Below are 27,457 nucleotides of genomic sequence, written 5' to 3'. Positions count from 1 at the left end.
ACCCACACATCAGCGTGGGCCGGCGAAGAGTCCCTTCAAGGATTCCGGATTCTATTGGCGATCTTCCTCGACGCCATACAGTTCGGTACCAGTACCTCACTTTGAAAAGGAGGGGATGTCACGTGACACTCCAAGCCTATGTGTCCGTGGACAAGCTATAGCATGACAAGGGTTCAGTTAATCTAGTCATTCTAGATTGGAAGTGATCTGGCACTTTTGTGAGTCTATTCGTAGACCGTGCATGCCCAGTCACTTAGTGTAGATGCATATCCTCTGGTTGCACACAGCATGATCATCAGTATTCCCATCAGAATCCATTAGAATCAATTAGGGGATTTTTCGAGTGATTTTAGCTTATTTTCCCTATTTTTGACATTTTTCACTTATTAATTTAAGTGACTTTCCAACAAAAGTAGGTAGGGCATTTTGCTAAGTTTGTATAGAAAGTTACCCCAAGTTAGCACTCAATGGCAGAAGAGGCAGCAGGAGCTCCACGCTCAACAGGCAACTTCTCAGCAGAACCCCCCAGGAGACCTAGCGTTTTTGGAGCAGAAGCCTAAAGCTAGCGTTTTGGGATCAGATCAGCCTTGGCATGTTGGTGCACAGCAGATCAGCCCCGGCGCCATCACTACACAGTAGATCAGCCTAGCGTTTTTGCATTTGCAGAACCACGGCGACAGAAAGACCAATTTCAGCCCCTAGCGTTTTTGATTTGCAACACAACCTCAGGTTTTTGCAGATCATCGCAACGGAAAGTCAAGGACCATTAGCGTTTTCAGTTTTCAGCAGTTAGACATCGTAGATCAAGTCCCGAACCTCGCAGATCTCACCTTCCCGCAGTAGTTCCTCGCCGCACGGTCAGTTTCCGCAAGGTTTACAGTTTCAGCCCGGAAAACGCAGATGTCAGTATCTGCGTTTTCAGCGCGTCGTCGTCGCATTGTCGTCATCGACATCGTCACTGACATAGAGTCAGAATTCAGCAGATAAAAGATTAGCAGATTTCAGCCCATAGCGTTTTTGGACAGCAGTAGAAAGATTGCAGATTTCAACCCTTAGGTCGACTTCGTCATCACCGTCGTCATCATCGACATAGCCTAGACTTGCATCAGTCTCATGCATACCATTTGTACCAGATTGTGCAATCAATAGTAGACCACTCTCGGCGACGAGAGTGGGGCCTTCGGAGGAGGGTTTTACGTCGTCTCTCAGTCTCATACACTTGCACGTATAGTGTCCATTCACTTTATTTGTGATCATAGCATTCTCTCATTAAGAACGGAAGGCTCTACCTTCCATAAGAACAAAAGGAACCTTGAGCACAATTCGGAGCACTCATCTTGAGCAAAGCGCAAACAATCATTCCGCTACACCTAACATACCTCCACCTCTCACCCTTATATATGTAGGGCACGTGGAAGCTATTGCAGTTCTGTTAGGTTATGGGGGGCTGATCAGTCCCCTCTCTCATCTCTTTGGCGTTTTGGTCTCCTCTTTGTGTGTGTGTGTGTGTTCAATCTTATAGGTTGACTTCGGCCTCTACAGGATGCTAATTGAATTCTCTCTCTCTCCCCCGCCTGCGGTATCTCCCCACTCTCATAGTCTTTGCACTATATTGTTCTTGATGTGAGTCTCTTAAGTGGAGTTATGGTACAAAATTTTACTGAAAGTAAGTTCTCTCATTAATTTACCCATCTCTTTTGTTCAAGTAGTTTTGGAGCTGTTATAGTTTGGGTTTCATTTTAAAACAAATAAATTACACATTGAGTTAGTGTTGCTTCATTATCTTCTTTTCTTTGTAGGTTTTTGTTGTCTTGCCTCTTTTGGTTTGTAAGTTCAGACTTTTCTGATGATGCAAATGTATACATGGTCCATTAATCTTTATTTTCATGTCAAATCCTATCTGCAGTTCAGCTGAGAAGAATGGGGTTCCATGGAGGAAGTTATCTGAAGAATGCCTTGCATCTGATGTGTATGCAGAGAAGGACCTGCTTGAGGACAAATCAGTCATTTATCCTGATTGTATGTGCAGTGTGGGTCTATGACCTTGTGGTTGCATTCATGTTGATTGTTCCTTGCATTGGTGTTCAACCTTGCTATCATGCTTACTGTTTGAACTGTCTTTCTTTGGATAGATTACGTGAAGAACTTTCATTGTTACCCGGATGGTAATCTATCTTGGAAGGCGAGTTATTTTCATTCCTTTAACTCCTGCTGCCATTTCAGATACTGGTTTTGAGGTCTGATTTTGCAAAACCACATTTGACTAATGTTATCGTGTTAGGCAGCATCAGAGGTTGAAGCGGCTACGTCATCAATGATCATCCGTGCCATACCTAAAGCAAAGAACCTTGAGGAAGCAATAAAAGTTCTGAGGGGAAACTGGCTTCGAGCTATTGAAGATTATCATCTTGTGCATTCTGGCAACCCTGAGATCAGAGACATTCTTGATGTTGGCTGTTCTGTTGGCATAAGTACACGGTGCCTGGCTGACACTTTTCCTTCTGCACAAGTCACGGTCAGTAGTGATATCGTACAAAATCAATGCTGCAATAAACTTTACAGTGCTGGTAGAGACATCTACTCGCAGAATTATCAAATTCCTAAAGCTGTTGTCTTCAGGGCCTGGACTTGTCACCTTATTTTGTCGCAGTTGCTCAACACAAAGACAAGAAAGAAGCAGCTGCTGGAAAGAGGAGAGAAAAACCCATACATTGGGTTCATGCTTTAGGCGAGAACACCGGACTCCGCGCACAATCATTCGATATAGTCTCTTTGGCTTATGTGGTATGAAGCAACAACTCAATGTATTATGCTGAGGCTGTGCATTGGCATTTAAAGGTTATTGTCTCTAAAATATGTCAACATCAGGGTGGTACTTCTAAAAAGTTGTTTGTTTCTGGAAAAAGGAAACTCTCTTTATGCAACAGCTATTTGCACAATACAATTTTCCTTCTGTTGCTTCTTTATATGACCATTATTCACACAATACAGTCAACTTTCTATTGCGTTTTTATATGTCTGTTAGTCACACAACAGCAGCTAACTTCACATGGCCTCCTGAACCTAAGTGATGCAAGAATTTCAAGACCTTGGTCCGAATGCCCCCAACAACACTCCCAGTAGTCCACCCCTACTGACTCACCCTATAACCGATGCAAGAATTTCAAGACCTTGATCGGAATGCCCCCAACAACACTCCAGTAGTCCACCCCTACTGACTCACCCTATAACCGATGCAAGAATTTCAAGACCTTGATCCGAATGCCCCCAACGACACTCCCAGTAGTCCACCCCTACTGACTCACCCTATAACCGATGCAAGAATTTCAAGACCTTGATCCGAATGCCCCCAACAACACTGCAGTAGTCCACCCCTACTGACTCACCCTATCACTGATATTTTGACTAGAATATGGAACTGCCACGCTGAGTTTAAAAAGCTGAAATGCTGAATTTCAGACCTGATATGCTGATTTGATCTGGCCAGCAATATGGTATGATCTGACTAGTAAACTGATCTGGTGTGACCGACAAATTGGTCTAGTCTAATCAACAATCCGTTCTGACCAGCAACAACGCACTGGTTTGGTGTAGCCAATGGTACCCGTCTTGCTCAATAGCAAACTGTTCTAGTCTGAAGTTTGAACTAGACCGAATATTCTATGCAAGGCTTTCAAGAGAACTTGACGCATTGCTTTAGAAGTGACCCAATGTGGTTTGTTTTGTAAAAGTCTTTCTAAATTGAAGATTAAGTGCCTTCAGAAGTTACTTTTGTAGCAACCGGTAAGTAAAGGAGAGAGGCCATCTTGGCTAGTTGAAACAAACAGAAGTTGGTAGGCAGCTTTGGAACAACAGAACAAAGAGAGCCTTTGTACTTGAGCATTGATCAAATACAATAAGAAATATTGCGAGGCAGTGAGGGACACTTGTCTAGGTGCCTACGGGTCTCCGAGGAGAACTTTGCCCCTCTTGTCTACTTTGTGCAGGCGTTGTGAGGAGTGTCACAAGAAAAAGCATTTCGTCCCTTTGAAATGAACCCAAAACAAGAAATTCTCTAAACATTTTGAGACTAACTCGAAATAGGGGGACAAAAAGGGTTCCTCAGGTTCCAAAAAAAAAAAGGGGTATAAATTTCAAAATTCAAATTAGCCGTAGAGTGTGTGATGTGCTACACCATGTATTTAAGATGTATCCACCTACTAGACTCCTAAATATTACGTATCCTATAACCTCTAGAAACATGTTTCATATTGTGTTTTGTCTTGGCATTTCCGAAACAAATGAAATGAAACAAATTCTGTCAAAACGACAAAATACACGAAACATTTCTTGTTACAGTGGCACTGAGTTGTTTTGAGTCTATTATCGAGTTTCATAGCCTCTTCTAGAAGGACCAACAAATCACAGCGGGACAGTGGTATTAGAGAGGTTTGATCGCTCCTTTGTGGGTAATTTGGCCCATATTTTTTTTCAACAACTTCAAACCAGATGGAGAACTTACAGGAAACAACAGTGATGAAGGAAAGGTGGAATATGAAGAATTAGAAGTGGAAGAAGATATTCAGGTGGCAGTTCCATGAAGAAACTAATGGGCATGATAAATGTCCAGACGGTCTTGATGATAGAATGTACAATCTCTGGGACTACTTACTGGAATCTACTAGAGAACCCAAATATGTGAAGCACATGGAAGGAAAGGCCGTGTAGAGAGTTTTAACAGTGCAAGGATTTAGCCGGGCCTTTGAATCCGTTATGGTTAGGCAGGTGAAGTCTTTCAAAGAGAGAGCATTTGGAGCGACAACAGCAAGAGTAGTACTATCCAAACAAATTCAATACATGTACTTTCTTTGATAATATATGACAAGTTAGTGACGTGGCGATGGGACGATGGGACTTGAGCTCGCTGCTTTTGTACGTTGCCCCCCCGCCATCGCTGATCACCCCCCTCTACTTCGCCCACGCACTGCCCTCTGCCGTGTCCTGCGTGCTGGTGCTACCGCCCTCGTGTGCAGCCTCCTTTTCCTCGCTCGCTCCTCTGTCCTCACGCGCCAACCCCCCCGACTCGTGCTTGCTGCCTCCGCCTCCAGCTCCCTCCTCTCGCTTCTTCCTTGCGCAAATCCCCCCCCCCCCCCCCCCCCCCCCCCCCCCCCGCCCACCGTGCCGTCGGTTTCTCCTACGCCTCGACCTTGAGGGCTTGTCCTTCATCGTCGGAGCTCCTCGGAAGTCGTCTGGTTCTTGTCATCCTCCACACTCACAGCAATAGACACAGATGGAGGCTCATGCACCGCCCCAGAGAGATTCTCCAGAAGCCCCCTCGTTTGACCCAGCAGAGCCCATGCCACGAGGACGTGGCAACTGCTAACCTTAGTTGTTGGTTTCCTTCCAATGATTTTTGTTTAATTTTTGAGACCCTCTTTTTGAAGTTGCAAATGGTCGGACATTGTATGGCCAATGTGAACAGTAGTTTCACCCGCAGACGGAAAGTTGGTCGGCATTGGAACTCGTAAAGTAAAAGGATGTCTGGGCTCAGTTCAAGATCATGCAGGTCTCCCTTTTGCACTTAGCCAGTTGGTGGATACTAGGAAGTGAACTCAATAAAGGCATAAAGTCACCAAAGGAAAGTATCCGACAGTTGGGCCACATTGCACTTTCGGATGCGGTCCCAATGAGGATAGATGATGGTCAGATGACCAGTGGGAGCCAAACGGAAGCATCTCCTAAAATTTAGGGAACTGCTATTTTGGGCCATGAAATGTGTTCGCGTCATTACCTTCAGTACGACTAGGGGAACATTTGATTACTCTGCTGCAAAGTCGATCGATGCACCAGTTGAGAGATTTTTAAGCAGGAAGCCCAATGCGGGGAAATTGCATGTATGAGTGCCAAGTGGCACTTTTTGGTCAATTTACCAAGTTTGGGAGAAGAGAACACGTAACTGACTTTTTGGAGCAGTTTTGGAGGCTGTTAACTCAGATTTTCAGCCATTTCTCTCCATTTTTAAGCTTCCCATGGCTTTATCTAGGACCAAGGAGCTCATTTTCAGCATTGGAAGGCATCAGATGCATGTTTATAGGGCTGTTTTGCTGATACGCAGGTTTTGGCAGCCATGGAAATCTTCCCCTTTTTGCATCTATTTGTTCACGGATGCATTACAGGTCAAGGGCAGAAGAGGGGGCACTCGATTTATGCTGGAAGGATGCTTCATTGAGAACCTGTCAACAGGTTAAGAGCTATGGAGTGCTTGCTTTCCTCTCTATGTACAATGTGGTGCTAGGAATGATGACCTGCACACTACACACTGCTCTCTCTCTCCCCTACGTACAATTATGTCATGCCCCACAAGAGGGCTCTTCATTTGACTGATGTACAGCTGTGTGGTTTCATGCTTTTGTGTAGAGGCAAGAGCCTCCTTGAGCAGGAACAGGGGTAGCTAACTGCTACTCCAAAGCAGGCATTGGTGAGGGTCATAACCTCACCGTACAGGTGCGTTTTCAGCGCTATGTATGTGCTGTAAATTGACTGTTTTTCAGCCATACGGACACCAGAACCATTGGGAATAGTGCCCCACTGGCAGAGGATAGTTAGGGGACTGTTTGGGGCTGAAAACAGGGCAAAAACCAGTAAATACAGCGTGCTGAATTTACTATTTTTGGGCAGGAATCAAAGGGTTTATGCCAGTGGAAGAGAGTTCCAGCAGGGGAATTGGTTTCGCGCAAGTTTTGGGGCTGCTATGTTGTCGAAATTTTGGCCAAATCAAGTGGTATCTAGTTGGATATAGACAAAGGATTCCCAGGACTCTACTTTGTAAGTTATCCTCTCAAAGAATAAAGAAATACCGAAAGGGATGCCAATTTTGGGGCCTACAGGTTGTCGACGTCTGCTCGGAGCATTCTAGCTTCCGAGCCATGTGTGTACTTAAGTGTTAATTCCCGTCGCAGGTTCCCTTTCAAAGTGCTCTGTGTGTGTGTCTAAAGTAAAGAATTTCGGGTGAAAGCCAACGCCTATCGCCTCATGGGCCGGTTTCAGCCCACCATCCGACTTGCTCTCTTGCCGACAGAGCAAGTGAGCCTAACCGCAGAGGTGGAGCGCCTCCAAGCGACCTCCATCATCTGCAAAATCATTGGCACCGGACCTAGCAGAGGAGAGGTGCGTGATCTCCTCTAGGCGCGCCTTTTAGCAGAGGTGGGCAAGATTCTAGAGGTGGGCAAGATCCTCGATGTTCAGTTTCTCAGGCGGCGTGGCTACTACCAGATAGAGTTTGAGACTCCGAAAATGGCGTCCACAGTCATTGCGATGAGCCCCTTGGTCATCCGAGCAGTTCGGACACACTTTCGACAGTGGCACCATGGTTTCGATCCAGCTACTGACGTTCTTGTCGAGGAGGCAGACCTGCCAATCTCAGTCTGCTTCCCCGGCCTGGGAAGGGAGTACCTTCGGCTCCTTTCTAGGATAGGCTTAGAGATTGGGACTGTCCTGGAGACTCCTCGCACGGCAACCTTTGTAGCTGCCAAGGCGGCCGACATTCCCACAATATGTGTTCTAGTTTGGGACACCCACTCTCCCGAAGGTCATCCTACTACCTAGGGTGAGTGGCGGTTGGTTCCGTCAGAGCGTAGAGTATTCGGGCCTCCCGAATTAGTGTTTTATTTGTCGTTAGCAGATGGGCCGTCTTGCGAAGGCCTGTCCACGGAGGAGAACCCGACCTTCACCTCAGGCTCAGCCTCAGCCCCCAAGGGCCGGCCAGCAGTAGCGGACAGAGTGAGGGTACACAGGCAGAGCCACCCTCCGAGCCTAGGGCTCAGGTGGAGGAGGGCTGGCAGTAGGTTAGTGGTCGGCGTCGGCAGGGGCCACCACGTTAGCTTGGCTCTCATAGTGGTCCCTAGGCTTCAAGCCAGCAGTAGTGGGTTCCCACAAGGAACCGTTTCGACCCTCTTCAGCAGGAAGAGGTCCGAGCTCCACCTTCCACCTCAGCCTCACCTCCGACAGACCCTCTTCCCCCCCCCCCCCCCCCCCCCCCCCCTCCCCCCTCGCCGGGCCCCCGCCTCCTTCCTCCTCCTCCCCACATTGCCCTTCTCCCTCTGCGGCTCCCTGCCTCCCCCCACTCTTCCTCCTCCTCCCGCTAGCCCCTCTGCTTCCACATCTCTTCCCGCTCCCACCTCGCAGCCGACCCAGGGGGCAAGACTATCCTCGGATGCTAGGAGATCTCTTGGTAGCGCTTTTGCCACGAGTCGCTTGGCGAGAGGGACATCCTTTCTTGCGAACCCCCCTTCTCATGCAGACGTCTCCCTTTGCAGCAGTTCCTCGTGGACAGACGAGCTTCGACGTTCGTTGTCGGTGCGACTTTTTTGCCTACGACTTCACATGTTTTCTCGGCGACCCTTCACCAGACTCTAAGGCAGCTTGCTTCAGAGTTCATGTACCGTTCCTTGCAGCTAGAGGGATAGAGGCCCTCGACTCTGCGATTGGCTTCTCTTTTCCCCTATGTGGCAGGGACCAACCTGAGTGGACTTTGGACTCAGTGTTGGAGTGGTTGCAGGTACAGACCCTCAAGTTCTCTCACCACATGGGAGACCTAGGGGTTACAGACTTGGTTTAGACTCTGTGGCCACTGGCCAAGTTCTCAGTGACACCTCCAGACTCGTCATGATGTAGACACATTGTGGTACACTTCTTTGCTGACACGCAGAGCCCGCCAGGCTATGTACACATACATGAGGACTCCTGGACAGAGGAGGTTTCCATGCGCACGGCTCGTTCTTCTTGGGCTTGGGCCAGACACTCTTTGCAGACTTGCCTATCTCGGGGACGCTTGGATGCGGATTATTCCCCATTCAAGCCAGCCTCGAAGATAGCACGGTTAGCTACTGCTGCAGCATGAGTTCTCTCTCGCTCTCCATGAGGATTGTCTCATGGAACGTGCAGGGATTAGGTGGGCTCCAGTTTCAGCGTTAGAGGGGCCGATTACTTCAAGAGCTTCAATGATGCCTCGTGGGAGGAGAGATTGATCTTCTTATGCTATAGGAGCATCATTTGTGTGAGAGCCGCATTAGACGATGTGGTCAGCTTTTGCATGGGCGATGTGAGACATTTTAGTCAATTGCATTTGGACCTGGTGGTATCCAGGGAGGGGTATGTATGACTATTGCGGACTCTTGGCAGCACTGAGCAGGCCATTGTGGACAGAGGTATTATCTTGGGCTTCCTGAACATGTATGCGCCCAATGTGGTGAGTGCACGTGCATAGTTTTGGTCTCACATTGTAGAGTCTCTACCGCAAGCAGAGCAATGGTGCATTGGGGGTGACTTCAACATATTGGAGGACCCCTTTGACAGGATTGGAGGTAGCCATGCTACTGTGCATGGAGCTGAGTTGGTAGCTTGGGAGAGGCTAGGTAAGACTTTGAGGGTTTTTGATGTTTGGTAGCACTCAGGCTTTGTGAGGCCCCCAAACAGCCTGGCCTTCTCTCGTTCGGACCGCAGAGTGGGAGGAGTGAATCTATCTTGGATTAGATCGCTTCACACTAGTGACCACTTCTGTGACTTGTGTGGGACAGTTTGCATTCTGGATGGGACATCTTTTTTGGACCATGCACGAGTGATCCTCGCACTGACAGATAGACAGATGAGGGGTAGCATGATGCTACGCATCCCTGAGAAATTCTTGCTGGACTCTAAGCTCAAAGAGCGAGTGGTGGCTCTTTGGACAGAGGGCTTGGACACGTAGGACTCTCTTGCTGACAGAGTGGCCTCTGGACTTGCTCAGCCTAGACGGTTCTTTCTTCAAGAGTCTACTGCCCGTCTGGCTGCAGCGAGAGAGGAGGAGCAACGTCTCCGACGGGGCGTTGCTTCCGGAGACGTTGCTTCCTTGCAAAGGATGCAGGAGCATCACCCAGACAATCCCTGGTTGGAGGAGCAGCTGCAGCAAGCTCGCCAGGAGCTTGCTAGCACAGAGGAGAGGCATCATGAGTTTGCTTTCCATTGATAGGCGTGTCAGTGGACCCAGGTGGGTGACAAAGTGAGCGGGGCGTTCTTTGAGACAGTGGGACCCCGGCATGCGCACCCGAGTGTCAGCCAGTTGAGGAGGCCTGGCGGATCAGTTGCTTCAGAGCTAGAGGACATGCGTGCAATCGCTACTGACTTTTACCGTGACGTGTCAGCAGAGTCTCAGTCAGAGCGTCAGGATGCATGCAAAGAGTAGGCTTGGACACAGATGCCTTCTCTTGTGACCAAGGAGATGCGCCAGAAGCTTGAGCTGCCTCTTGAGCTAAAGGAGCTCCATGCGGTCCTCAGAGCACATGCAACGCTTTTTAGTACATCTTACACACATCAGAGATTCCCTAACAACATGAGTGAGGATTTGATCTACCTCATTCCCAAGGAGGGTAGGCTCCTTGGATGAGATTCGACAGTGGCGACCCATCACCATCCACAACTCAGCCTACAAAATTCTTGCCAAGGCTTTGAGTTTGAGGATTCAACCAGTTCTAGAGAGCATTATACATGGTACCCAGATAGGTTTTGTCAAGGAGCGCAGTATCCTTGACAACATCTTCACTTTTTGGGAGGCTTCTACCCTCGCGCGCCTCCATGGTGAGGATCTGGTGATAATGCTTCTCGATTTTGAGAAGGCCTACAATAGAGTTGACTAGGACTTTTTGGAGGGCCCAAGATGGGCTTCTCAGATTGTTGGATCAGAGGTGTGTCAGCTCTCTACAGACGTGCACACATTCAGGTGCTTTTGGCAGGAGGTAGAGGAGACTGTTTCATGCTCACACGTTTGGTCAGACAGGGCTGCCCTCTTGCCCCCTTCCTCTTTCTGCTCTATGCTGAGGCGATGAGCAGATTTTTTGGTTTCACAGCAGGTTGGTCTACGGAGCTTAGCACTCCCTATTCGGGGCGATGAGCTACTGGATGCTGAGTTTGCAAACGACTCAGCTTTGTACTTGGAGGGCCAAGAGGCCAACCTACACAGGTGTGAGCAGACTCTTGAGACGTTTTGTTGTGCATCAGGCGCACTGATCAATTGGAGAAAGACAATAGCTTTCTCGGTTGGCAGTGCTTCTACGCGTGATTGGCTGCCAGGTGAGGGTTTTAGATGGATCCCCCCAGGGATTGCAGTTCAATACTTGGGCTGTCGGGTTGGCTTGAACTTCTCTCCTGAGCAGCAGATTACTCCCGTCCTCATGACCATTAGGAGGGAGCTGTTTCATTGGAGCTCGGCACGACTTTCTTTGGCAGGCAGAGTTGTAGTGGCCAATTAGGTGTTGTTGGCTACTATGTGGTACATTACATCTTGTTGGATCTTTTCGAGCTCCTGCATCAGCCAGGTAGAGAGGCTGATCAAGAACTTCCTTTGGTTAGGGCGCAACACTTAGATAGCCCGGGCCAAAGTGGTGTGGTAGGTCATCACTCTACCTTGTTCTTAGGGGGGGTTGGGGATCATAGACCCTACACAGCAGAGCAGAGCCCTTCTGGGGAAGTTTCTTGTCAGAGGACTGCTTCTAGGGGAGGAGCCCTGGAGGGAGTTTTTACTTCAGCGGGGAGGCCCTTGGAGAGCTTCCATCATATATATTTTCATAGAGATGCGCAGAGTTGGCATGAGCAGGAGACTGGAGGATCGTTTTACTGTGAGCCTACTTCGCTCCTAGGAGTAGCTGCGGAGAGGCTTGGAGCAGCATCAGCCCACTTGCATGGAGGAGCGCTTGAGACAGCCCCTTGTTTGGAACCTCTTGGTGAGCACTCAGAGAGGCCACTTGGTTGGTAGTAGGCCTCATGGTTCTTGGGGTCCCATGGTTGAGGGTCCAGCACTTTAGGTGATTGGCTACAGTTCTCAAGTTTGTCAGAGGAGCTTCAAAGCATTCAGCTACATGGCATGAGAGGGGTGCAGAGCATGTGTCAGGACATCACAGAGGCAGTACCGGTTGAGTGGCTTACATCTCTGGAGTCAGCAGCACCCAGATGGATGGGGGCCTTCAGGCGACTAGAGGTCCTCAGCGCAGTTCGGGCTTTCTCAGAGACTGTACCCTCCATGTTTTTCGAGCTACAAGGCGAGGGTCGATTACATAGAGTCTCAATAGAGGCCCCACAGGTTGCAGGGTCTTGTTTTCAGAGGATTCGAGTTGTGGGCATTTGTGGGAGGACTTGTGTCATAGATCCTGACCCAACAGCTCTTGAGACAGGCCACTGGAGGCTGTGGGCTTGGGAGAGCTGTCCACTGGCACGAGTGCAGTAGGATCCTGGAGAGTGGTTTTGGAGGGACCCTTTCTCCTCAGCCACCATCCAGGGGTCCCTTTCTTTGAGTATACTGTTCGATTGGGACGTCACATAATGGCAGCATGGAGAGAGGCTCGTCCTGCACCAACACCTCATTGGCAGGAGGAGGGTCTCACAGCTGAGTTCTTGTCAGCTTTTTGCGCGAGGTGGTGGGACGCCAGACCGCACGGTGAGTCACGTTGTTCAAGTGGCTGGTTGCACATAGAGCTACAACAGTGGGGAGCTGGCTTGTACATAGTGGCCTCTCGGCAGCATGTGCAACTTGTCACCATGCTGTGAAGGGCCTCTGAGAAGAGGTGTGGTATTCCGAGGAAGGGAATCCGAAAAGTCACTGAAGAGGCCAAGGTAAGGTGCTGTCCATGCCAACAAAACGCAGAAACAGGGGGCTGAAAAACGCTGCTGTAAACAGAGTATTCAGCAGTCCACTCAGTGTTGAGAGACACCGGATGCCGGAGGTTGGGGCAAGAGGACGGTAGGGGCACCAAAGAACCGGCTGAAAGTCAGCAAAACAGTCCCAAACCTGAAGTAGAAGGTCCAATAGCTGGTACGGGACAGCAATGGAGAACTCAAGGTGCCAAGGATGGTGTAGATCCCGCAGGGAAAAGAAGGTTCAATCGCTGAGCTGGTACCAAGCTGCAAAACGCAAGGTGTGTGTGCCTATTTTCTGGAAAATGCATGGCAGCAATCAAAAAATGCAAGGCAAAAAAGATAGACCCTCTACTGCAAAATGCAATGCCAGCAAAAACGCTAGGTTGCTGAAAACCGCAAGTAGAATAGAGGGTGGAGGAGAAGGCGCTAGGACGTGGAGTGTCACAAGACGGGCACCACATGCCCATAGAAAAGAACAGACTGAACAGACTTTTAGCACTTCAATAAAAACAGAATATAGAGAGAGAGACGACACGTGACAAGGAGTGGCAGAATTCCACCCTAGAGAGTATTGGCCCCAAACCTTGGCGTCCCTTTCGGTATTTCTTTATATTGCATCAACAGAGTACAAGCTGGTACTCGAGACTCTGCACCTTCTCTAGGAAGCATGCCAGAGAATGAGGCCTAACCTCATATTTGAAGGCCCTTGGCCTGAAAAGCAGTTACAGTGAAAAGCCTTAAAAACACAAAAGCTTCTGGTCCAAAAGCAATGCCAAAAAGCTGCCAGAGTAAATCACGGAAATCCGTACAATAGTCAGTGCAAAACATGGAAATCCATACAGCCTGCCACGTCATCATGTCAGCGCAGTTTTCGGAAATCTGCCGCGTCATAAGTTTGTGTGTGTGTGTGCGGGTCCTGCTTTATTTTAATCCTTTATGTCACTTGGGGCCTTATTGGACGGGGTCCCCATAAGTTGGTAGGACTTCTTCCTTTTTTACTCGTTCTTTTTAGGGTTTAGGCCCCTCGGCTGGCATTTGCAAGTTGGCTCCCTTCTCTAGGGCTTTGACACGTCAGCAATTTGTGACATCTCCCTTCTTGAAAGAGAGTTATCCTCCTCGTTTATAGCATATCTGCAAAACAACTCAAATTAGCTCAAAAATTTCCGAGGGTCATTCTGAGGGACAATCAGTTTGCCTTTCGGCTCTTTTGATCAAGGAGTTAGCTTCTCCTTTCGTCCAGATCGGAACTCTTGATATTCCGGCGTAGTAAAATTAGCCATTACACCCAGACCGTACCAATCTTCCACGGGTGTCTTGATGCACTAAAATTACATCCAGGCAATCTCATCCAATTAGGAATATCCAGTGGTTGGCACATCACAATGCAACACAAATGCTCACATATGCATGTTACTAAACATAGAAACATAAAGCCGCCGATGAATACACCCCCCGCAAATAACCATCCAGATCCGGGCCATGAGCTCCCTCATCACTTCTCCCGCAAATAACCTAAAAAGGTCCGGGCCATGAGATATAGAGGCCTTTTACAACCAAACGTCCCCCAGACCGCAGCCTGCGTCGTTTGGAGGTGCGTCGTTTGGAGGTGCTGAGAGTAACCACTCCCCTCGTAAATAACCATGCATGTCCGGGCCATGAGTATGAACAAGCATTCTCAAACATCATTTCTCACCCTCCACCCGGGAGTAAAATCACCAATCATTGAAACCAATATTAAAACCAGAGTCAAACATTTCAAATCGGCACCAAGGAAGGTTTAAAACAGATGCCATCCATTTCAAACAAATTTCAAATAAAGTTTCAAACAATACTTTCTCACTTTCTCAAACAAAGTTCAAGAGTATCTAATTGTAGAAGAACTAGAGAGTTCATTCCGGGTTTTGTTCGAACAACCGAACTTTGAGGATGATTGGCTTGCCCTTCTGCATCACGGTGATGGTTCGGTTCCGAACCTGGAGAGTCGCATCATTCTTGTCATGCCAAGGCATGCCTAATAGAACGTCACAATTGCCCAACTTCATGATGTAGAAATCAGCTTTTCCAAGCCAAAGCACTGAACTTCTGAAGTCCCACTCCGGTCTGGAGATCCAAGCAATGAACCTGCCCAAGAAGAGATCCAAGATCCTTTCCCTAATTTCATGTAGATGCTCCTGTGTAGGCAAGCGATCTGACGAGTTGAGGTCAAGTGGTAAGTGTCCATCCACCCAAGATGGTGGTGTCTTCTCCAGGAATGTCGGAATCCCATATGCCATGAGCATGGCCATATCGCATGTGAACTCCTCTGATGAGTGCATAGGTGCGTCCATGGCAAACCATAAGTCACCACCCCCTCTGGACTGCGCAACCGCCGAATGATGGCTGTAATGAAAGGATCTCCCAAGGATCGTACACCCGTAGATGATCAAGCCGATGTCGAAGATACCGTGTACTTCAAGTCACTGAGAGACCGCATGGACCAGCATCGGATGGTGTCTTGGCAGCAGGTTACTTCGTCCTTTGTGAAAACCTCAAACCATGTGGCTGATGTCCACCCAAAAAAGCAACTATGAGGTGATGAAAACGCTGCTGTCCAGCGATTTTCAGCGTGCTCTTACGCTCCCCGCAGGGTCCGGAGCGGTGTAGAGGGTGTGGGGAGGATGGGGAATCAATGTAACAACCTCTGATAGGTTGAAAACAGAGAAAAAAGCAGTGGTTTAATGGCTGAAATCTGAAGAGGAATTTGACCGGCAATGCATCGGATTCAAGGCCGTGTGTTGTAGGCAAGATCTGGTGGAGCGCTTCCCCCTTTGTTGCAAAAACGCAGCAGCTGTCCAAAAACGCAGAAAGGTGTAAAAATGCAAGCTGTTTAAAAACGCAAGTGGATTTGGGGTTTTCCGACGACAGAAATGTCCCAGAAGTATAGCGCTGGCAGCCTTGAAAAAACACGCTAGATGTAAATGCAAAACGCAAGCTAGGGTGAGGTCCTCCGTGACAGAAAAACACAGATCTCCATCGCTTGCTTGGTGCATGCAAAAACGCTGGCAGATCTTTGTTCTTTTACAAAAAGGCTGGCTGTTGTTGATCCCTTGGTTAGAGTACCTGTTGCTGAAGGTGAAGCGTTGGGTCCCATGAAGAGTCTGAAGTTGCCTATACCACGTGAGAGTGTGCGTGTGCGAGAGAGAGAGAGAGAGAGAGAGAGAGAGAGAGAGAGAGAGAGAGAGAGAGAGAGAGAGAGAGAGAGAGAGAGAGAGAGAAGACCACAAACTCAAGATATGGTGAAGAGGGGGCGATCAGCCCCCCATGACTACGATGAGCAGAAGACCTGTACAATGATCAGTATGATCTCTGTGAGATGAGATGTGGAAGTGGGTACCCCCTTGGCCCTATAAATAGGTGCCCAAGGGGAGGTAGGGCAAGGCTTGATAAAAATCCCCACGACCCAACAGAAAAATGATATATGGAAATATATGAGGGCGCCCGTACAAAAGTGGGCGGCCGGCGGCCCCAAGCTCGGGCGGCCGGACCAAGTACAACCTAGACTATGGGTGGCCAGCCCGGAGACATACTAGCGGTACAAGTATGCCCTAGACCTGTGAAGCAACATAGTGGTGTAAATCTAACAGTATTTAGGGGGCTGGGAATGATGGAACCGGGTTCTAGGAATAGGGTGAAGGTTGGAACATCTCGGAACGTCTAGACGTTCCGGACAACATTGCCAAACCGGCACGGCACCATCCGAACCGGGTTGGAACGGCCAAAATGGACAGAATGGCTGGGCAACTGGCCGGATGGTCGAACTTTGTTCAACGGACTAAATTCTGGCCAACAATCGTAAACGGGCATAAATTTGGGTGGTTAGATTTTTTTAAAGTGAGCTACCCCTTAATAGACTTGGACACTCCAAGGCGAGAATCTATCACAACACACGTGAGAAAACTGAAAGAAATGAATAAAATTGAGATAGAGACGACACGAGACGGCATAGTTTCGTGCCCAGAGAGATTGGCCCCAATGATTGGTGCCCTTTTCGGTATATCTCTATTATTAATGCTTCCAAAGTATAGTGTCCGAGGGTCCTTGTCTTATCAGTGCTCCCAAGCTAATCTGCAGGAGAGAGGCCTTGGCAACTCTATCAAAGGCCCCTGGCCGAAAACCAATAGAGTACATGAAAAAGCTACAAGTTCAAAAGCATCTTGCCCAAAAGCTAGAGCTAGGGACAATAAGCCTAATTTGCGGAAATCTATACAGGTGCAAGGTCAGCATCCTAAATCGTGGAGATCCATATGGCTTGCCACATCATCAACACGATTCGTGAACATCCGTATAGTTGCCAGGTCGTTAGCCTTCCGCGCCAATTTTTAGCCTTGTGTCTCTTAGGCTCCATCGTATAGGGTCCCATAAGTTGGAACAACTTATGAAATTGATGACCTTTAATTTTAGGCCTCTCGGATAGGTTCTGCAAGTTGGTAAAACTTCTTTTGCATCTTTTAGTAGGGTTTTGACCTCTCTTTGTCCAGAGTTTTTCCTTTAGGTCATGCCACATCATCACTTTGTGACCTACCTCTCTTGAAAGAATTGTAATCGCCCTTGATTACGCCTACAAAACCAACATAAGCTAGAAAACGAGCTTAGTAGACACTGACTCTTAAGCACCGACGCACTAGACGACACATATTCAGTACTTGCATGAAGATGACAGTCACTGAACATTCACATGACATTCACATCACTATCCCCGTCGAGATCTTAGATGAGAATCATGATCAGTGCAACGTATTTAGCAATCACATCCAAACCTCACGGATTGGATGTCTTGATTGACTAAATCTTGTCACTTCATATCCACATCACTCCTTAGGTGAACAAGACCAAAAATGCTGCAGTCATTTCGTCTTTCAGACATGTACTCAAACACTACACACGTGAGAGAGTACATATAACAGAGTCATTTGAGGAATTTCCATGTTAAAGTACTTCTGTTCATAAAGTCATACAACATAATATTGTCAGCCTGTCAGTATCCGAGAAATCGCAAAGGAAATCAGTGACTTTATTTTGTCTGGGTAATCTGTGACAAAGGAGCGGAGTAACTCCCCTATTGTGCAGTCTTCACCGCACTAGATTCAACTTGCTAATCATCGATAACTCTTTGAATAGTCGAAGCTAGACCAAAAGCTACAAGGTAAAGCTCTAAAATTTGAGTATCGCTAGGTCATCCTCCTCCTTCCATTTCGCATCCAATGTCGGATAGTTCTTGAACTTGACTAAATACCGGCGAATCAGCTTACCTTTGACTTTCTTATGGGCCAGGATTTGATTTGGAATGAGAATTTTTCTCAATCTCTTCCACCTCAGGTTGCTCCTCTGGCTCCTTGTCCACTGACACCTCACTTTTGAAAGGTCTCAATAGGCTCACATGGAATGCGTCACGTCGATGGTTGGCCTCTGCCTTCTTATGCCGTGCTTGACTTCTCGAGAGCCTCGCGCACCTTTGCAAAAGCAGTGTTCAAATCCTGAACATATTGATCTGCTTCAAAAATCTTATCCTTGCTGCTTAGAATAGGTGGAACCTTCGATGATCTCAAAGGGCGCCTTCCCTGTAGACGTATGTGCTGTGTTCTTGTAGGTAAACTCCACCAAAGGCAAATACTTCTCCCACTGAGCCTTTTGATAAGAGATGTAAGACTTCAACAAGTCCAAAACCATTGAATTCGCTATCTCCAATTGCCTATCTGTCTGAGGGTGGAAAGAGGACGAGAATTGTAGCTATGCACCAATATTCTCCCAGATTGGCCTCCAAAACAAACTAGTAAAACAGGGATCTCTATCTGAAACTATAGATTGTCATGTGAGACAAAACAATTTAGCCAAATGAGCTTGCTTCCTAAATGTGTCGATGACTATCCAAATGACGTCATGCTCACTCTGAGTCTTGGAAAGATAAAAAATGAAATCCATTGCTATACTTTCCCAAGGCTGGCTAGGTATAGGTAAAGGTTGTAGAAGACCTGGTGCCTTATGCCTGTCAAACTTGACCTTCTGGCATACTAAACAACTGCTAATAAACTTGTCCAGATTCTTTTTGAGCCTCGGCCTATAGAATAACCGTTCCACACCTCTCAGGGTGGTTTCTATGCCGTGATGGCGAGAAAAAGGTGGACAGTGATACTTTGTCAAAACCTTATTCCACACCTTTTTGTCGGCGGGAGGTGCTTGCGCCTGGGCATGCAAGCTTTCCCTTATTATCAGAAAGGGGGCCACGACAAAGTGAGGGTACTCTTTCTTGGAGTGCTCGAACATGAGGTGACATTTTGCACCAACGTAAGCGTCGAGAAGAAGGAGCTTGAGGAAAAAGATCGGCAATTCAACGCTAAATCCAAGCCTGCATGCAAAGCTATTGTCCCAAAGGCCCTCATTTTTACTTCTTCCACTCTACCCGATCATCCGGCATGATCCGTTGCCAAAGGACTCTTGCCACCTCTTAGGATCCATAGAAGAAGGAAGAGGTGAATGCCGCTGTTTCCCGATTCTTTTATCACTACCATATCCCATTTGTCGCGGCTCATTAAGCTTTATCGATCTTCTCTCTCGTCATAGTTTACTCCGTTCTCTACGTTTCTGCCACTCTGATCTCTAAACTATGATACTAACCTTTTCCATGTGTGATCCAAATAGTTCGGAGTATTGGAAAGCTATGGTGCAACGGATAGGAGAATATGGCACGGGCTATTTGTCACCATCTCCGGAAGGTCTTCGAATCACTTTGCTTGATCGAGAGAAGGCGGTCATGGAGCAAGCAACGCTCAATATACAACGGCTTTGGGCAAAACATGGGGTTACCCTCGTTGCCGACGAATGGAGCAATACGAGGAAGAGATCCATTCATGGCCTCGTTGCATACTTGAGTGGAGAGATGTACTTTGTACACTCATGATGCCACCGAGAGTGGCAAGTCGGCTTATGTCCTTGCCGCAGAGTGAACAACAATCATAGAGACGATCGGGGAGCAACATGTGATGGCTTTTGTCATAGATGGGGAGGTATCAATTTCTGAAATTGCTGACGTGTCAAGCCGTTGAAGAACGGAGCCAACCTGTAGATCCTCGACCGACGGGCCTAAAGCCTAAGAAGAAGCAGAAGAAAAAGAAGTCCTGCCAACTTATGGGACCCCGTCCGATGGGACCTAGGGAACTTAAAGATATTAAAATAAAGCAGGACGACCACACACACTCTCTTGCGTAAGTTGCTGATGACGTGGTAGCTGTATGGATGCCGGCAATTTGCGTCGGATTGTTGACATGGTTGACAATATGGAATTCCGTGTTTTATGGTGGCTGTGCTGACGTGGCACCTGTACGGATTAATCATTACTATAATTTGCTTGGTAGCTTTTTACGCCAGTTTTTGGAACCAAATGCTTTTGAGTTTGAAGCTTTTCATGTAACTGCTTTTCATAGCCAAGGGCCTTTAAATATGTGCCATAGGTTCATTCTCTGGCACGCTTCCAAGAGAAGGTGCACAGCGTGGAATACCGGCTTATACTCAGTTAAAGCAAAATAAAGAAATACCGAAAGGGGCGTCAAGTTATGGGGCCAATGCTCTCTTGGGGTGGAATTCTGGTACTTCGCGTCCTGTGTGTTGTGCATCTCTTTCAGTTTAATGTTATTTGAAGTGCTTAAAGTTGTTCAGTTTGTTCTTTTCGTTGGCACGTGGTGCCTGTCCCCGCCGTGACAATGGTATCAGAGCTTCAGGCGTGTGCTTTTCTGAACGCAAACCGGTTCTACCAAAGAAAACACAGAGCAAGGTGGCGCTTCCAAAGTTTTCTGGAAACTTTATTAAAGAATCTTCGTGTCCTGACCCCGACTTATTACCCACTCCACCCTTACTTCATCGCGCATCGGACGCGCTCCTGTCTTTCAGGGCATAAGCCATAAAGATCACTTGCAAGAGAAGGATCAATGATTTTTCGAGGCACTGTTTTTCTCAGAGATAGTAGAGATAGTGCCATGCAGTGGTGGAAGTCTATAGCTACCAAGCCGCACACTCAAAGGACTTGGCAAGCTTTCAAGAAAATTTTTGCCGCACGAAGCTACATGCTTTTTTGCATCTTCCTTCAGAGTGCAGATTCTGGCAAAGTGGAGTATCTTGAAATGCTTGCCACGGAAACCCTAGCAGATTACAACTTAAATTTTTATGGACATCTCGCAATAGGTGTCTCTTCTCGACCTGATAACCTTGGAGGTCAAGTGTGATTGCTATGTCTTGGGACTAACATCATTGCCATAGAAACACTGGCTGTCGAGGCCTGTTTCGATTATTCGAGAGCTTATGGACCATGCTATGGTCGGCTACAATCTTATGGAATTAATTTAACCCTCATCTCGGTGTAGGTTTTAGGACGGAAGCCCTGTCGACTTTCGAGCTCGACTGATGTCGAGAATGCATTTTGAGTTTGATTTAGCAGTTTTTTGAGTTTTGTTTGAGAACTTGTTCGGTGATCCTGTTTGGAATTTGTTTGAAATGGATGGTATCTGTTTCAAACCTGTCTTGGTGCTGATTTGAAATGTTTGATTATGGTTTTAATACTGGTTTCAATGCTTAGTGATTTATTCCCGCGTGGAGTTGTGAGAAATGTTGTTTTGGTATTGTTTGAACCTCGGAACGGTGCAGACAAGGTGTTTGGGGAGCGTTTCGTTGTATGCTTGAAAACCTTTGAACGACGCAAACAGGATGTCTGGGGACGAACGACGCAAACAGGATGTCTGGGGAGCATTTGGTTGTATGCTTGAACATCGAAATGACGCAGATTGCAGTTTGGGGGGCGTTAAAGGCTTCTATATCTCCCGGACCGGACCTATTAGGTTATGTGGGAGGAGTGATGAGGGAGTCGTTGAATAGCTCATTGCCCGGTCTTGGATGGTTATTTGCGGGGGGAGTGTTTATCGGTGACTTTATGTTTCTATGTCTTGTAACATGCATATGTGAGCATTTGTGTTGCATTGTGATGTGCCAACCATTGAATACTCCTTATTGGATGATATGTTTATGGGAAGCCAATGACCAAGGATATCAAGAGCTCCAATCTGGAATGAGACTCCTTATTGGATGAGATTTTTCTGGAAAGCCAACAATCCAGGATATCAAGAGCTCCAATCTGGAATGAGAAAACTGATTGTCCCTCCAAATGTCCCTCAAAATTTTTTGGAGCTAACTTTAGTTGTTTTGCAGATATGTTGTAATCGCGAACGATTACTTTCTTTCAAGAAGGGTGGATGTCACAAATTGCTAATGTGTCAAGCCACTGAAGAATGGAGCCAACCTGCAGATCCCCAACCAACGGTGTCACGGAGACGCGCACCACGTGTCAACAGAATAGAACAAACTATACAACTTTAAGCACTTCAAATATCATCTGAACTGAAAGAGATAGAGAGTGCACGACACACGAGACTGGGAGTGGCGGAGTTCCACCCCGAGAGAGCAGTGGTCCCAAACCTTGGCGTCCCTTTTGGTATTTCTTTATATTGCTTGAACTCAATACAACTCCCATGGCTCTGCTCTGCATCTGTCGCGGGTAGACTACCAAAGTGAGAGCCCATGGGTCATATTTAAAGGCCCTTGGCCTCTAAAAGCAGTTTACATGAAAAGCATCAAACTCAAAAGCATCGGGCCAAAAGCAACTAGCGCGTTTTGCGAAAATACATACAATTGCCACGTCAACATGTCATCGCAAAATCTGGGTCTTCCGCACAGCCACGTCATCAGTTAATCGCAAGAGACTTTGTGTATGGTCCTACTTTGTTTTAATGTCTTTTGGTCGCTTGGGCTCCATCGGATGGGGTCCTATAAGTTTGTGGGAACTCTTTTAAAAAATAGGCCACTCGGCAAGACTTTGCAAGTTGGTAAAACTTCTTCTGTTGCTTTTTCTCTTATGGTTTAGGCCCCTCGGTCGGATCCGCAAGTTGGCTCCATTCTTCAGTGGCTTGAGTATGAACAAGCATTCTCAAACATCAATTCTCTTGAGTACTCCACGTGGGAGTAAATCACCAATCATTGAAACCAATATTAAAACCAAAGTCAAACAATTCAAATCGGCACCAAGACAAGTTTAAAACAGATACCATCCATTTCAAACAAATTCCAAACAGGTTTACCAAACAATTTTCCAAACAAATTCAAACTAAAAAAGCAATCTCGACATCAGTCGAGCTCGAAAAGACGATTGACTTTCCATCCTTAAACCTGCATAAAAAATTAGGGTTAGGTTTCTTCCATAAGGTTATAGCCGACCGTGGCAATGTCTCTGTGGTGGTGGTGGTAGTTCTAAGACATAGCAATCACACTGGACCTCCAAGGTTATCAGCTCGAGAAGAGACACCTGCTCAAAGATATCAAACGATTGAAAGTTGTAATTTGCTAGGGTTTTTGTGGCAAGCGGTTCAGGATATCCCACTTTGCTAGAAGCTGTACTCCGAAGGAAGATGTCAGAAGGCATGTAACTTCGAGCAATTTTGTTTTTTGAAATCTTGCTAAGTCCTTGGAGTGTGGGGCTTGGTAGCTATAGACTTCTACCGCTGCATGGCATTGCCTCTAAGAAAAATAGCGGTTTTAAAAAAAAATTTGATCCTTCTCGTACAAGTGATCTTGAAATCCTTATGGTGTATGCCCTATAAGATGGAGCCGTGAAGATGGGAGCGTGCTCGATGCGCGATCATCGATGGAGTAAGGGTGAGAGTCGCTAATAAGTCCGAGGTCGGGACACGAAGATTCTTTATATAAACACTAAGCTTTGGAAGCACCATCTTGCTCTGTCTCCTGTTAGGTAGGACCGGTATGCTTTCAAAAAAGCACACGCCTAAAGCTCTTATACCATCGTCACGGGGACATGCACCATGTGCCAACAGAAAAGAACAGACTAAACAACTTTAAGCACTTCAAATAACAACTGAACCGAAAGGTCTAGAGAGTGCACGAGACGGGGCGTGGCGGAGTTTCACCCCGAGAGAGCACTGTCCCCAAACCTTGGCGCCCCTTTCGGTATTCTTTATATTGCTTGAACTTAGTACAACTTCCATGGCTCTGCTTTGCATCTCCCGCGGGTAGACTGCCAGATTGAGAGCCCATGGGTCATATATAAAGGCCTTGGCCTCTAAAAGCAGTTTACATGAAAAGCATCAAACTCAAAAGCATCTGAGCCAAAAGCAACTAGCGTGTTTTGTAGAAATCCGTATTGTTGCCACGTCAGCATGTAATCGCAAAATTTGGGTCTTCCGTACAGTTGCGCCACGTCATTAGTTGATCGCAAGAGACTTTGTGTATGTGTATGGTCCTGCTTTATTTTAATGTCTTTAGGTTGCATGGGGGCCATGGGACGTGGTTCCATACGTTGGTGGGAATCTTAAAAAAAAAAAAAAGGCCACTCGGTAAAACTTTGCAATGTGGTAAAACTTCTTATGCTGCTTCTTCACTCAGGGTGTAGGCTCCTCGGCCCGTATCTGCAAGTTGGCTCTATTCTTGAGTGGCTTGACATGTCAGCAATTTGTGATAGAGGAGCCTAAACCCCAATAGGAAGCAACAGAAGAAGTAGCCCTACCAACTTATGGGACCCCGTCCGATGGGGCCCAGGGAACCTAAAGATATTGAAATAAAGCAAGACGACCACACACTCACCTTGCGTAAGATGTTGATGACGTGGCAACTGTACGGACGCCCGCACTTCGTGGTGGGTTGCTGACATGGCAAACATTACGGAATTCCTCGTTTTACGCTCGCTGTGTTGACGTGGCACCTATTTGTATTTCCGTAATTTGCCTTTGCAGCTTTTCACGCCAATTTTTGGGACCAAATGCTTTTGAGTTTGAAGCTTTTTCATGTAATTGCTTTTCATAGGCCAAGGGTCTTTAAATATATGCCATGGCTCATTCTCTGGCATGCTTCTAGGAGAAGGTGCAGAGCATGGAGTAGTGACTTGTACTGAGTTGAAGCAATATAAAGAAATACCGAAAGGGGTGCCAAGGTTTCGGGCCAGTGCTCTCTTGGGGTGGAATTCCGCCACTCTGCGTCTTGTGTGTCGTGTATCTCTTTCAGTTCAGTGTTATTTAAAGTTCTTAAAGTTATTCAGTTTGTTCTTTTCCGTCGGCACGTGGTGCCCGTCCCCATGACAATCAAACAGGGCAGTAAAGGGCCACTATGCACATGTCACAGTGTGCTTTTGCATGGCACATTACTTGAAAAACCTTTTAAAAGACAATGACAAGCTAGAATGGATCGCAGCAGTCATTGTAGATGCAGTGAAATTTGTGACCTTCATCAACAATCACAATTGCATTCAGTCCGAGTACGTCAAGAGGTCGGGTGGCAAAGTGATCCTCAAGTATGCAGACACCCGCTTCGCGTTCAACTTTCTCCTCGTGCGTAGGTTGTCTAAATGTCAAAATGCGGTCCGATAGGTTTTCATTAATGATAAGTTCACCACCTCCTCCTATGCAAGGAGTGCTCCAGGGATTGTCTGCAAGGAGAAGGCATAGGATTTATAGTTCTAGAAGGAGCTCAAGAGTCTAGACGCACAAGTTAAACTGGTGTTTCATTTGCTTTGGGTTGTGGATGGCATGGAGCCTTGCATTGGTAGGGTTTATGTGGCCATGGTTTGCATGATCGAGGAGCTTGCACGACTTAAGCCGGATGTAGTGTGATATGCAGAGATCCATGTGCTTTGCAGCTCGAGGTGGAATGGATATGCCTCTTCTCTACACGGGGCAACATACATGGTGGATCTAGAGTTCAAAGGTGCAAGGCAAGAGTGTCACAAACTGCTGACGTGTCAAGTCAGTGAAGAACAAAGCCAACCTTCAGATCACGACCGAGGGGCCTAAACCCTAAGAAGAACAAGCAACAAAAGAAGAAGAAGAAGTCCTACCAACTTATTGGACCCCCCGATGGGGCCCAAGTGACATAAAGGAATTAAAATAAAGTTGGACCCTCACACACACAACGTAGGACATGATGACGTAGCAGACTGTACGGATTTTAGCGTTTCGTTGACTGTTGACGTGGCAGTCATACAGATTTTCGTGATTTATGCTGACAGCTTTTGGGCATTGGTTTTGGACCAGATGCGTTTGAGTTTGAAGGCTTTTTATGTAAACTGCTTTTGGGCCTAGGGCCTTTCAATATGAGGCCATGGGCTCATTCTCTGGCATGCTTCTGGAGGAAGGTGTAGAGGATGGAGTACCGGCTTGTACTTTGATGATGCAATATAAAGAAATACCAAAAGGGGTACCAAGGTTTTGGGCCAATACTCTCTGGGGTGGAATTCTGCCACTCTGTGTCGTCTCTCTTTCAGTTCAGTTGCTATAGAAGTGCTAAAAGTCTGTTCAGTCTGTTCTTTTCTATTGGCACGTGGTGCCCGTCTTGTGACAGTGGTATTAGAGCATCAGGCGTGTGCTTCTGTGAAAGCATACCGGTCCTACAAAAGAGCAGACAGAGAAAACCATAGAGTACGGGAATTTATTTTGAAGTATCTTCAGATCCCGACCCCGGACTTATTAGCCACTCTCACTCTTACTTCATCGCGCATGTGGGGCGCCAAGGTTTGGGGCCAATACTCTCTGGGGTGGAATTTTGCCACTCCGTGTCGCGTGTCGTCTCTCTCTCTCTCTCTCTCTCTCTCTCTCTCAGTTTAGTTGTTATTGAAGTGCTAAAAGTCTGTTCAGTCTGTTCTTTTCTGTTGGCACGTGGCACCCCTCCAGCATGTGCTTTTCTGAAAGCATACCAGTCCTACCAAAGAGCAGTCAGAGCAAGATTGCACTTCCAAAGTTCATTGGAAATTTTAGCTTCGTGCTCTGACCCCGGACTTATTAGGTACTCTCACCCTTACTTCATCGCGCATCGGGCGCGCTCCCGTCTTCAGTGCTCATGTCTTACAGGGCATAAGCCATAAAGATTACTTGGAAGAGAAGGATCCAAGATTTGTTTCGAGCTGGTGTTCTTCTCAGAGGCAGTGCCATGCAGATGTTGATCTCTATAGCTACCAAGCCGCACATTCCAAGGACTTGGCAAGCTTTCAAGAATTTTTTTTGCCCGAAGTTATATGGTTTCTGACATCTTCCTTCGGAGTGCAACTTCTGTCAGAGTAGGGTATCGTGAAATGCTTGCCATGGAAGCCCTAGCAGATTATAACTTGAAATTTCTCAACATCTCTCAGTCGATGTCTCTTCACGAGCAGATGACCTTGGAGGTCCAATGCGATTGCTATCTTGGGACTACCATCGCCGCCAAAGAAACACTGTCTGTCCAGGAGCTGATGGACCATGTTGCGCTCGGCTATGACCTTATGGAATGAACCTACCCTAATTTTTGGTGCAGGTTGCAGAATGAAAAGTATGTCGACTTTTCGAGCTCAGCTAATGTCAAGATTGGTTTTCAAGTTTGAGAACTTGTTTGGTGATCCTGTTGGAATTTGTTTGAAATGAATGGTATCTGTTTTAAACCTGTTTTGGTGCCGATTTGAAATGTTTGACTTTGGTTTTAATACTGGTTTCATTGATTGGTGATTTTTACTCCCGGGTGGAGAAGTGAGAAATACTGTTTTGGTATTGTTTGAACCTCGGAACGACGTAGGCCGATGTCTTGGAAGCGTTTGGTTGTATGCTTGTAAAATAATTGTTGTTGTGACTCCTGGCCCGGACCTGGATGGTTATGTGGGAGGAGTATTAAGAAGTCTTAGGAGTGGTTACTCTCAACACCTCCAAACGACGCAGGCTGCGGTTTGGGGGGCGTTTGGTTGTAAAAGGCCTCTAGATCTCATGGCCCGGAC

General features: G+C 47.0%; 1 protein-coding gene across 2 annotated transcripts in view; it reads left to right on the top strand.

Moving 5' to 3' along the window:
• The window catches only part of LOC147434611 (uncharacterized), a 103,564-nt gene that overhangs the window by 40,350 nt on the left and 35,757 nt on the right, over positions 1-27,457 (top strand). The window contains exons 2-5 of one of the 2 annotated variants that reach the window (XM_086491063.1): positions 1,907-2,019; positions 2,133-2,186; positions 2,286-2,515; positions 2,620-2,784. In XM_086491063.1, coding sequence (XP_086347189.1) covers positions 1,907-2,019; positions 2,133-2,186; positions 2,286-2,515; positions 2,620-2,784 — 562 coding nt within the window. Of the gene's footprint in view, positions 1-1,906; positions 2,020-2,132; positions 2,187-2,281; positions 2,516-2,619; positions 2,785-27,457 lie in introns of both variants that reach the window. The other variant, XM_086491062.1, reaches the window with a different exon arrangement.

This window comes from Adiantum capillus-veneris, chromosome 19 (assembly GCF_014529385.1).
Source record: "Adiantum capillus-veneris isolate H3 chromosome 19, ASM1452938v2, whole genome shotgun sequence".
In the NCBI taxonomy this organism is placed as follows: Eukaryota; Viridiplantae; Streptophyta; class Polypodiopsida; order Polypodiales; family Pteridaceae; genus Adiantum; species Adiantum capillus-veneris.
Note: the sequence above shows the minus strand (reverse complement) of the source record. Positions and strands in the feature narration are given on the sequence as shown.